The sequence below is a fragment of the Carcharhinus amblyrhynchos genome, chromosome 34, assembly GCF_965287045.1.
Source record: "Carcharhinus amblyrhynchos chromosome 34, sCarAmb.v2.hapA, whole genome shotgun sequence".
Classification (NCBI taxonomy): Eukaryota; Metazoa; Chordata; class Chondrichthyes; order Carcharhiniformes; family Carcharhinidae; genus Carcharhinus; species Carcharhinus amblyrhynchos.
Window position 1 is genome coordinate 13,857,590 of NC_137357.1, and position 12,788 is coordinate 13,870,377.

Below are 12,788 nucleotides of genomic sequence, written 5' to 3' on the forward strand. Positions count from 1 at the left end.
GTCTGAAAAGGAAACAGAACCGAGCTTTTCATTTCTCCTTCTCCCATTGACCTTGCACTGTCAGCTCTTGTTCCGGCACCGCTCTGCCTTATCAGAGGCCTGTCCCTGGATTATTTCCTCTCCCCACCTTGACCGTCACTGCCTCAAAACTTCCATCTCAAATTGCTGCATTTTTAACAAAACATCATCCAACTCAAAACATCTCTCTCTCTCTCTCTGATGACCTGATACTTTGCAGGGTTTTCTGTTTCTTCTTTCCAGCAGCTGCAGTATTTTGCTTCAGTGACATCCTCTGCTTGCTGCTGTCCTGTCCCCCCACCCCCAAGGAAACTGGGAGCTAACAGGCGAACTTAAAAAAAACCCCCCAAGATCCTTCCTCTTGTGTAACTATCACAATCATCTTTCTGCCGAATAGCTAAGGGACAGGGGACTCGGTGAGTAAAGTCAAGCAACAGGACCAGTCTCAGATTGTGCTTTGAAGAAGGCAGAGATCTTCTTGTGCACGAGAGGTTGCTGTAAAACAATAACGTATATATTCGGAGAGCCCTTAGCAACCCCATTCCAGCTTGCTTCCAAGACGGAACACCATGGGTTCAGGCTCTATTTCAAAGATTTGAACACTAGAAGACAAGAGGAGGGATTACTTCTGAGGCTGTATAAGGCTGTGGTCAGATCCCAGTTAGAGTACTGTGAGCAGTTTTGGGCCCCATATCTAAGGAAGGATGTGTTGGCCCTTGGAAAGGGTCCAGAGGAGGTTCACAAGAACGATCCCCGGAATGAATAGCTTGTCATATGAGGAACAGTTGAGGACTCTGGGTCTGTACTCAACGGATGAAGGGGCATCTTATTAAAACTGACAGGACAATGAGAGACATGGAAAAAGTGGACGTGGAGAATCTAGGAAAATCTAGAACCACGGGGCACAATCTTAGGTTAAAGGGACGATCCTTTAAAACAGAGATGAGGAATTTCTCCAGCCAAAGAGCGGGGAATCCATGGAACTCTTGGCCGCAGAAGGCTCTGGAGACCAGGTCATTGAGTGTCTTTAAGACAGAGATAGATCGGTTCTTGATTAGTAAGGGGATCATGGGTTATTGGGAAAAGGCAGGAGTATGGGGATGGGAAAAATATCAGCCATGATTGAATGGTGGAGCAGACTCGATGAGCTGAATGGCCTAATTCTGCCCTTGTCTCTTCTGATCTTGTGGACTTCAGCTGCCAGCTCTCGTGCAGTCCTGATGGAACGCTGCACTGTTGGGGGGCCGGGGGTCGGGGGAGGCATTCAACCAAGATCCCAGTCTGATGCATCTAACACACACCCAGAGATAACTTTGAAGAAGGGCAGGGCAATGCCACACCCCTCCAAACCATCCCCAAATCCTGGGTCATGCCTCACCCGACACGAGTTAAATGGATTTGTGGGCATGATCCTCATTGCTGCGTGCTGAAGCTCACGACGCACAAACTGGTGTCGTTTCCCTGCAATCGAAGTGTGACACTTTGTTAATGGAAATGATCAGGGTTGAATTAAGAGTTATAGAGCCAGAAGCCCAACCTGTCCATGTCACCCAGTAATCACCACTGAGCTAGTTTGGCCCATATCCCTCTGGACCCATCTTACCCAGGTAACTGAATAAACGTTTTTTAAAAAGACAAAAATTATACCCGCCTCTACTATAGAGTCTGTAAAGGTGCAGTATGAATGCAAACACCTCCTTTTTCAAGAATAACTTTTTAATCTGATTGTGATTAGCCCCATGCTTGGGCCTGTCCCCAGAGTGCCAGGTGCAGCCTCTTACCTCTATGTCCTGTATTATTTGGGGATACAGAGATCTGTAGAAGGAGTCTGGAGGTAGAATCCCATCGGAGGGCTTGTTTTTCAACAGATACTGGATCCTATAACACAAACAAAGCCAAGAGGCTTCAGCAAATGGATAACAAGATCTCTGCAAAGTTAATCAGAAATGCCAAACATAGACCAATGGTGTGAGGAATTGGTTAGCACTGAAATTTCACTTCCAGTGTGTCTCAGAGCAGCTGTTAGTAATGGGGACACCTTTATCACTACAAGTGATTTAGTGAAACATGATAAATGATCAATTTCTTGACAAAAAATATCCATCAACAGGTATGTGTAACCTCACTGCTCAGGACTAACAGATGGAAGAGTTAGACCCAGAGAAGGTGAACATACCTCCATTACGGTGACACAGTGGCATAATGGTTAGCACTGTTGCCTCACAGCACCAGGAATCCAGGTTCAATTCCAGCCTCGAGTCACTGTGCAGAGTCTGCACGCACTCCCCGAATCTCTATGGGTTTCCTCCCACAGTCCAAAGATGTGCGGGTTTGGTGGATTGGCCATGCTAAATTGCCCCTTAGTGTCAGGGGAACTAGCTAGGGTAAATGCATGGGGTTGTGGGGATAAGGCCTGGGTGGGATTGTGGTCAGTGCAGACCTGATGGGCCGAATGGCCTCCTTCTGCACTGTATGATTAAGAGAGATCCCTTTTGAACTTGAGAGATTTTTGGTCATGGATAAAGATCGAATACTTCCTTCAGCCAATCTAAGCAGATAAGTTACACCAATAAATCTCTGGCTATGAAGTGGGAGGATTAACTTCAAGTTGTCATTTAGAGAGCTTTCTATTGGACTAAATATAGAGAAATATACAGAGCTTTAACCTTCTGTTTTGTTTAAATGTTGTCACTTTTACCAAGTGTTTGTGCAGCAGTGCCCTCTGTACATAAACAGAACCTGGAATAAAAACAGCCAGTTCCAGACTTCCTGTGTTTTGTCATGGCCCTGAACAATCCTTTCAGGAGAAGGCCATTCAGTCCCTCATGCTGTTTGAACTGTCTCATCACTCCCTTGAACCAGAAATGATTGATTCACACAAACAATCATTGTTTGAAATTCAGGTAAAAATCAATGATGATTAACTATTTAGAATACATTTTAAACTTTAGCAAGTTTTGCCAAGTTTAGCCTGTCGTGCTATATGCTATAAACACGTTCTTAAGGACAGTGAATTGTTTGTCATTTCAGGAATATTACCACAGGAGAAGCTTGTGTTATATCCTTAATGATGAATTTTAATGAAGTTGAATTGTAGCTGGATTTTTACAACATGGGTTAAATCTCACAAGAAGACGGGGTGGGAGTCTTAGCATGTCCTGTGAATGACTTTCCTGGTGTACATGTTGGGAACAGGGAACACTGCCAGCCTTCCTGAGATCTCTCTCCAGATAGCAAGTGTAGGTTAGAAATCTGTGTGAACCAAAGCACGCAATCATCAACTTCTCACAGAAAATATCGTCAAGAAACATTCTAAACCGGGGCATGCTGTCGGAGGCACGGTGGCACAGTGGTTCGCGCTGCTGCCTCGCAGCGCCAGGGACCCAGATTCAATTCCCAGCTTGGGTCGCTGTCTGTGTGGAGTCTGCACATTCTCCCCGTATCTGCATGGGTTTCCTCTGGGTGCTCCGGTTTCTTCCCACAGTCCGAAAGACATGCTGGTTAGGTGCATTGACCCAAACAGGCGACGAGGGGAATTTCACAGTAACTTGTAAGCCTTAGTTCATGTAAGCCTTACGTGTGACTGATGAATAAATAAAGTAAGTTTTGACCAGGTATATTTAAGAACATTGCGTGAGATGAGAGGAGAAATTGTGGGGAGTCCTGGCTGAGATATTTGCATCAGATTAACCACAGATGAGGTACCAGAAGACTGGAAGGTAGCAAACATTGTGCCCTTATTTAAGAAGGGCTGCAAAGAAAAACAAGGGAAGCATAGACCGGTAAGCCTAACATCTGTGGGGTTGAGTTACTGGAGGGGATTCTGAAGGATAGGACATACAAGTATTTGGAAAGACAGGGTTTGAGTCAGAGTAGTCAGCACAGCTTTGTGCATGGGGGATTATGCCGTACAAATTTGTGAGACTTCTTTGATGAAGCGACCAGGAAGATTGATGAGGGCAGGGCAGTAGATGTACTATATGGACTTCAATAAGGTCTTTGATAAAGTTCCACATGGTAGGCTGCTCTGGAAGGTTAGATCACATGGAATCCAGGGAGAGCCGGCAAACTGGATATACAATTGGCTCAATGGTAGGAAGCAGAGGGTCATGGTGGAAGGATGCTTGTCAGACTGGAGGCCTGTGACTAGTGATGTGCCTCAGCGGTCAGTGCTGGGCCCATTGTTGTTTGTTATCTGTAGCAGCAATATGGATGAGAATGTACAAGGCCTGATCAATAAGTTTGCAGATGACGCTGAAATAGGTGGTATTGTAGACAGTGAGGAAGGTTATCAAAAATTGCAGCAGGATCTTGATCAGCTGGGGAATTGGGCTGAGAATTGGCAAATGGACTTCAATACAGATCAGTGTGGGGTGTGACATTTTGGAAAGTCAAATCAAGGTAGAACTTCCATGGTGAATGGTAGAACCTTAGGGAGTATTGTGGAACAGAGGGACCTTGGAGTTCAAGTGTGTTAGGAATGAGTTAACAGACCTTCCAATCAAGTCCTAATTTGGTGTCAATTATTCAACAGAAGTCACTGATATATGAAGGGGCTACAGGTGGCACTGTTAGTTGAAGGAGAATTGTGTGTGGAGTTGGATCAAAGAAATGAAGGCAGTTTATGAAGAAGCTGAATTTGTGTCTCCTTTATTGAACTATAACCGAGAGGTTATCTGTTCTCTGAAGGTGGAGTCACAGGCAGATAGGGCAGTGAAGAAGGTTTTTGGCATACTGGCCTTCATCAGTCAGGGCATTGAGTCTTGAAGTTGGGAAGTTATGGTGCAGTTGTACAAGATATTGGTAAGGCTGCAACCTGGACGACTGTGTTCAGTTTTGGTTGCCTTGCTATCGGAAAGATCTTATTAAACTGGACAGAGTGCAGAAGAGATTGACAAGAATGTTGCCAGGAATCAAGAGACTGAGTTACAGGGAGAGACTGGACAAGTTAGGACTTTTTTCTTTGGTGCGTTGGAGATTAGGGGTGATCTTAGAGGTGTATAAGATCATGAGAGGCATGGATAGGCTGAATGCACTCAGTCTTTTTCCCAGGGTTGGGGAATCGAGAACTAGAGGGCAGAGTTTTGAGTAAGAGGGGCAAGAATTATTGAGAACCTGAGGAATAACCTTTTTTTTTAAACACAGTGTGGTACATGTGTGGAATGAGCTGTTGGGGGAAGTGGTTGAGGCAGGGACGTTGACAACATTTAAAAGGCATTTGGACAGATAGATGGATAGGAAAGCTTCAGAGGGATATGGGCCAAACGTAGGAAAATGGGGTTAGCTGAGACGGGCACTTTGGTCGACATGGACAGGTTTGGGTCGAAAGGCCTGTCTCCGTGCATAGATTCTAATGATTATATTGTTGTCAGCTGACATTGTCACAAACCTCAAGTCCAGTCGTGAGGGTTTAATCGAGGTTCAGAACAAATCAGTGTGATTTGTTACAGGCAGCACTTTGAGACATGGTGAGGTACTAAAGAAATGAATGTGTCTTTGTTCAGCCCATCCTGGTTTGCATCATTCTGGACAAAGAGTTTTCACCACAGGTTTGATTCTTCAGCTCAGAATAGCATGAGACATAGAACATTCACAAACTCCACACAAAAACACTGAGGAAGTGTCACTTGGCATTTTGTACAAGAAATTCTCCAAGCAGTCATAGATCCCTCAGCCACATATAACATTTTAAAGTTACCTCTCTGCACTCAAATGCTTCCAGTCCAAGAGATGGAGGGAGAGACTTAATTAATTCTCTCACATCCCTTCTTCACTGCACTCAATCTCACTGGGGTGCAGTGTAACTGTGTGCCGACTGTGAACAGGAGCCACAGCAAGATATTGTACTGCAGGAACCATCACAGCAGAACCCATTGACTGGAAAGAAACCTGTATTCCCAGCAGGACTGGCCACCCAGTCTCAGACTGATTCAGCTGAGGTGGGCTCACTAAATCCAGGACCGCTGCATAGCGCAGGACATTATCATTCCCAGAACCTGGAATTTGCACCCTTGGAGGCATCAAAGCATCACGATCCTTACCATCCCCTCCTTTCCGACAGCCCCTTCCAGAGGGAATCTGTGCGCACCATGCGTTCCATCAGTTTCTTCCAGAGCATTCCATCGGAGATCACCCGATACCATTCCTTACACACAAGTTCGGCAGCGCACAGTGACCGGGCGTCCAGGAACGAGAGGATGTTCTCTGCAATGTGATCCAGGCCACGGGCTGCACCAAGCAAAGGCAGAAACATTGATAACAGGTCAGCTAAACTAGCGCCCATCAAACCCTGACTGAAGTGGCAGCACTTTATACTCCTTCATTCATGTGGCTGTGCCCCTAGCTCGTGACACACGCCAGCGCAGGGAGAGGTAGTAAGTGCTGATAGAGCTGTACTAGGGTACCTCATTTCCTGAGGATCAGCCCCTCCCATCTCTTACACTTCTCAATGGGATTAAGGCTCAGCAGTGACCACACTCCACGTATCCACCAATCCCTTATATCATTCAATAATTAGGCTGCACAACAGGTTATCAATGTGAACTGCAATGTTTACTTTAAACTTAAAGGAACAAAACGCACAAGGATTCGGTCCATTCAACATGTGCTGGCTCTCTGTAAAAGAGCTGTTGATGCGTTCTGCTCATACTCCTGACTAAGATGATGTGGAGTTGCTGGCTTTGGACTGGGGTGGGCACAGTAATAAGTCTCACAACACCAGGTTCAAGTCCAACACATTTAGTGGGCAGCACGAGCTTTCGGAGCGCTGTCCGCTCACCTGACGAAGGGGCAATGCTTTGAAAGTTCGTGCTAGCAAATAAACCTGTTGGACTTTAACCCGGTGTTGTGAGACCGGGGTTCAATAATTTGATTTTTTTTTAATGCACATTTCCTGAGGCTTTCCCCCTCTGTAAGGGAGTAGGATAAATGGAGAACACGAAAAGAGCCACCATCATTCAATAACATTCTGAGCTCCTAGTGAATGCGCTGGACTCCGTGGTCTCAGAACCGCGCCCCCCCCACCTCACTCCGTACCTGGGAGGACAGTGATAAAGTCCCTCTGCAGCATTGGTTTAAGGTAAGAGTTGATATGGCCGTGCTGATAGTGACACATTCGGGATATCAAGTTCTCGACAAATTCCACCTGATCGGTTTCCGTCCACTGGTCAAAGTATTTCACACACTGCTCTTTCTGTTTCTCATAACTCGTAGAAGCAGCACGTTGCTTGGACGATATCATACTCGGCATACCATTGCTGAGCTTAGTCTGCAAAGGAACAAGAAATCAGTTTTAACAGAGAGAGAAACGGAGTTCAGATTAGCTGCAGCAATTTTTGTTTGCATTCACAGCCAGCCCACGGTGTGGAAATCAATCCAAGGAAGGAGAAGAGAGCCAGAAGGGTGGGGAATGACTCAAGGGTTTTCAATCCAGGTTCTTACAGGAGAAGTGTTTAAGGACAGAAGACCGAATGGAGTTTACAGGGCTGGAGACACACGGGTGGAGCAGGAGCATGAGAGGATGCAGTGAAGGCACAAGAGGTTAGAGTTAGAGTTGGGCCACTGTGTGGCTGAAGGAGGATGCATCGAGGTTGGGCTCAGAGGAAGTGAGCTCAATGTCAAGACGGCCACAGTTGGGAGGTTATTATGATGGGGGTGGGACAGAGGGCAGGGCTAGCCAAAGGACACGTACATGTTCAATTCCCTGATCTTGGGTGATGGTGGTTTTGCAGGTTTCACCAAGACGGTGCTGTGAAAACCAGTGGGAATTCTAACCCTGCCCCCAGTTTCCCCATTCTCAAATGTTGCTGAGTTTTTCTTGTGATTTAACAAGGTGATAGGAAATTCTCCAATGTTTCACCCGTTGAGAGTTGCCGCGTAGAGTTGGATCGTCACCTGGTTCAATGTGTTCTTTTCCAATACAATTTTCTTGGGGGGTTCTGCTTCATTAAGATCATCGCGTCCAGATGCGTTCTGGGGAAGGATAAGAGAAATTAAGTACACAGAGGAGAAAGAGGGGGTCAGAACTGAGAGTTTCACAAGATCAATCTAAAAAAAAAACAAAACAGCCAGAGGAGGGAGAATAAAAAGAGGTGAATGAAGCATCAAGGCAGAGTTAGGTGCATAAGGAAGACACTGACAGTCACAGGTTCTCCAGCGTAAACTCCAATGTTCACTCAAAGCCATGGCATTCCACTTAACTTCACTTCAAACAGAAATACTTTGTTGAACTCTTTAGTTCAGATTATCCTGCTGCCCCCCTCCCCTCCCGTCTATTGTCAGCAGAACCTGCTCCGACAGTGAACTCTGTTAATACCTACATTTCGATAATGTTCTTCTAGAATGAACAAGGTCACAGCAAACAAGAACCTTCGGGCCCAGCCACTATGTGTTGGTGTCCACCTCCCCACACGAACGCGCTAACCCACACTCTTTCCAGATCCTCTTATTCCTTCAGCATCTGTCTAACAAGCTCTTAAACATTTCCCTTCTCTCTCTTGCTCCAGGAATCAAGCCCACTAACTCACAACCCTCTGTGTAAAAAAACTGTTTTCATCTCCCCTATCCCTTTTTAAACACAGCAATGGACTCACCCCTGCTCTTCTCTGTTGGAATAAAAGTTAGTAGAATTATATTTATTATTGTCACATGTATTAACACACAGTGAAAAGTATTGTTTCTTGTGCACTATACAGACAAAACATACCGTTCATAGAGAAGGAAAGGGGAGAGTGCAGAATGTAGTGTTACAGTCATAGTTAGGGTGTGAACCAAGATCAACTTTATGCAAGGTAGATCCATTCAAAAGTCTGACAGCAGTAGGGAACAGTAGACAGAGTCAGTGGATGAGAGGCTGGTTTGTGTGATGGATTGGATGACATTCAGGACCCTTTGTAGTTTGCGGTCTTGGGCAGAGCAGGAGCCATACCAAGCTGTGATGCACCATAGAAAGCATCCTTTCTGGTTGTATCTGTCAAGGTTGGTGAGAGTCGTAGCTGACATGCCAAATTTCCTGAGTCTTCTGAGAAAGTAGAAGCATTGGTGGGCTTTCTTAACTACAGTATTGGCATGGGTGGACCAGGATAGGTTGTTGGTGATCTGGATACATAAAAACTTGAAGCTCTTGACCCTTTCTACATCACCCCTGTTGATGTAGACAGGGGCACGTTCTCCTTTAGGCTTCCTAAGTCAATGACTTAGTTGATATTGAGGGAGAGATTATTGTCGTCGCACCAGTTCATCAGATTCTCTCTTTCCTGTCGTCTGTTTCATCATTGTTTAAGATCCGACCCACAATAATGGTGTCGTCAGCAAACTTGAAAATTGAATTGGAGGGAAATTCGGCCACACAGCCAAAGGTGTATAAGGAGTATAGTGAGGGGCTGAGAAGACAGCTTTGTGGGGCACTGGTGTTGAGGCTAATTGTGGAGCAGGTGTTGTTGCCGATCCTTACTGATTGAGTTAGGAAGTTCAGGATCCAGTCGCAGAGCGAGGAGCTGAGGCCCAGACGGCAGAGTTTGGAGATGGTTTTCATGGTAATAACGGGCTGGGCTGTAGTCAATAAAAGGAAGTCTGACATTGGTGTCCCTGTTATCTAAGTGTTCTAGAGTTGAGTGCAGGGCCAGGGAGATGGCATCTGCTGTGGACCTGTTGTGGTGACAGGCAAACTGTATTGGATCCAGGTAGTCCGGGAGGCTGGAACTGATTCATGCCATGACTAACCTTTCAAAGCACTTCATAATGATGCCTGTCAGAGCTACTGGCTGACAGTCATTAAGGCACACTGCTTAGTTTTCTGAGGTACAGGACGATGGTCACCTTCTTGAAGCAGACAGGGACCTCAGATTGATGTAAAGAGAGGTTGACAATGTCTGTGAATACCCCCACCAGCTGATCCGCGCAGGATCTGAGTGCCCACCTGGGTTCCCCATCCAGGCCGGTCGCTTTCCATGGGATGACTTTTGAGAAGGCTGCTCTGACATCTGCAATGGTGACCTCGGACACAGGTTTGTCCGAGGCGTCCAGGGCGGGAGGCATGCTCTTGTTGATCCACAGAATGCACTGAGGGAGGGGTGCGTTGGAGCCGGCGATTTTACCTGCCTTCATCTTGTAGCCTGTTATGAGTGGCAGACCTTATCACATATCTCCGTATTTGCATTTACTCAGATCTGGCAATGTTTTAATGATCCTTACCTATCCACAACAGGGAGAAAACTGTCTGAAGGAGAATGTTCAGCCCCACAAGCTGTGCTCTTCCATTCAATTAGATTTTGGTTTATCTGTACATCAGCTCAATTTGAGAACGTTCGATGTTCCTGGAATGGTCAGTACAGGAGGAGGCTATTTTATCCAGCATGTCAGTGCGGCTCTTCAGAATTGCTGTCCAACCTTTTGCTCTTTGCCCATCGATCAACAAATTTCTTCTTGTTGTGAAGTTGGGATTCTTACGGATGACACAGTGGTCAGCACTCCTGCCTCACAGCACCAGGGACCGGGTTCAATTCCTGGCTTGGGTCACTGTCTGTGTGGAGTTTGCACGTTCATCCGTGTCTCCGTGAGTTTCCTTTGGGTGCTCTGGTTTCCTCCCATGGTCTGAAAGACACACTAGTTAGGGTGCATTGACCTGACGAAGTGCCAGAGTGTGTCGACTAGGGGAATTTCACAGTAACTTAATTGCAGTGTTAACGTAAGCCTTACTTGTGATGAGTAAATAAACTTTACTTCAAGTTAAATTTCAATGACTCTATCCCTCATGTCTCTCTCAGGCCAATGTGCAGACCTTCAGTTCAGTTTAAGCTCCTGTGCATAATAAGTCTGCAGCTTCAAGAGTTTCAAGTACACCCAGACTGCTGCATTCCACCACCCACTGGATCAACCAATCACCAACTTAACAAAAACAGAAAATGCTGGAATATCTCAGCAGGTCTGACAGCAGCTGTGGGGGAGAATAGAGTCAAAGTTTGGAGTCTGGATGACCCTTCCATCAGAGCTCTTGAATCACCAACTTCAACCAAGTAGCACAGGATTCCAAATATCCTCAATTCCTTCCCAGGGCAAACATCAAAGTTCACAACCTCAGGTCCCTGTTCAGGGCAGAGTAGAATCTATGACTTTCATTAATACTGCATCTTGCGTTCAGGAGGAGCTGTGCAGGTATTTTACAAGCCCAGATACTTAACAAGTCCATTCCAACTGACAGATAGATTCCTCTCTCGCACTTACACTGGAAATGTGAATCTCTGTAGCAACTTCCCTTACCTTCAGACATCTTAAAGCTCTGTTCAGCCAACCAAGTGCTCTCTGTTGTTATAGTGACGGCTGCAGGAAAATAGGCAGCCAATTTGTGCACAGCTAGATCCCAAACACACTGAAGTGAAAATGATCAGACAGTCTGTTTTAGCAATGTCAAATGATGGAAAAATATTAACCAGGACACTGGGAGAAATTCCCCTACTCTTCTCCCAGTACTATCATGGGATCTTTCACATCAGAGTTCCACCTCATTGTCAATGAGTTCACAGGTTTGGTGAAACCAGAGGTTTTGCTACGATTTCTGCTCTGGGCAGGGTAGGCAAAAAGTAGCAACTGGAACAGAGGGGGAAAACCTCAGGAAATGTGCTAAAAAAAACCATTTGAACCCCGGTCAACTGCGGCTATCAGGAGGGTGGAGTCAAACAGCTCCAAGGGTTCTGTTAGCAACAGGTTTCAGCACAGCCAGGCTAAATTAACTCTGCGACAGAGACAGCAATGAGGAAATGAAATTTCAACTGATTCAGAGACAGTGAAACATGTGGTTTCTGTTGGCCAAGTGACAAAGGAATATTTCCGTGCTGCAGACTGGCTTTGGGAAAGCCTGCCTAGAACTTGCTGTGCAGCTCAGGACGCTTACAGCTTGCATTTTGCAGTCGTTTGTACAATGCAGGAGACGTGGCAGGTAATATGACCACAGCAAACTCCCACAAACAGAAACACGACAATGAAGTGGCTCAGTGAGGTTCAGTGATCTGTATCAACTGGGACACTGGGGGAATCTCCCCTGCATTTTTGCCACAAATGTCATGATTTTTAAAAAATATATATCCAATTGACGGAATACTCAGGACATTGCTTTATTGTATCCTACAAACACAGGCAGTCCTCCACAGGATGTGGAGATGCCAGTGTTGGGCTGGGGTAAACACAGTAGGAAGTCTCACAACACCAGGTTAAATTGATAGTAAACGCCACAAGCTTTCGGAACTCAGTTCCTTCATCAGGTGAGTGGTCACCTGATGAAGGAACAGCGTTCCGAAAGCTTGTGGCATTTACTATCAAACAACCCTGTTGGACTTTAACCTGGTACAACAAAGAACAATACAGCACAGGAACAGGCCCTTCGGCCCTCCAAGCCTGCGCCCAACTACACCATTTGTTTGTATTCTTTTATTCCCAGTCTGTTCATGTGGCTATCTAGATCAGTCTTAAACGATCCCAGTGTTTCTGCCTCAACCACCTTGCTTGGCAGCACATTCCAGGCCCCCACCACCCTTTGTGTAAAATACGTCCCCCTGACATCTGTATTGAACCTTGCCCCCCTTAACCTTGAACCTGTGACCCCTTGCATTCATCACCTCTGACCTGGGAAAAAGCTTCCCACTGTTCACCCTATCTATGCCCTTCATAATTTCATACACCTCAATTAGGTCACCCCTCATCCTCCGTCTTTCCAGGGAGAATAACCCCAGTTTGCCCAATCTCTCCTCACAGCTAAGACCCTCCAGACCAGGCAACAT

At 46.0% G+C, this 12,788-nt stretch overlaps 1 protein-coding gene across 2 annotated transcripts in view; it reads right to left on the reverse strand.

Moving 5' to 3' along the window:
- The window catches only part of LOC145361309 (F-box/WD repeat-containing protein 1A), a 33,906-nt gene that overhangs the window by 14,772 nt on the left and 6,346 nt on the right, over window positions 1-12,788 (reverse strand). Inside the window, exons 2-5 of one of the 2 annotated variants that reach the window (XM_080216963.1) lie at window positions 7,912-7,989; window positions 7,054-7,285; window positions 6,060-6,246; window positions 1,800-1,896 (exon numbers count right to left, since the gene is read on the reverse strand). In XM_080216963.1, coding sequence (XP_080073089.1) covers window positions 1,800-1,896; window positions 6,060-6,246; window positions 7,054-7,285; window positions 7,912-7,989 — 594 coding nt within the window. The remainder of the gene's footprint in view (window positions 1-1,799; window positions 1,897-6,059; window positions 6,247-7,053; window positions 7,286-7,911; window positions 7,990-12,788) is intronic. The other variant, XM_080216964.1, reaches the window with a different exon arrangement.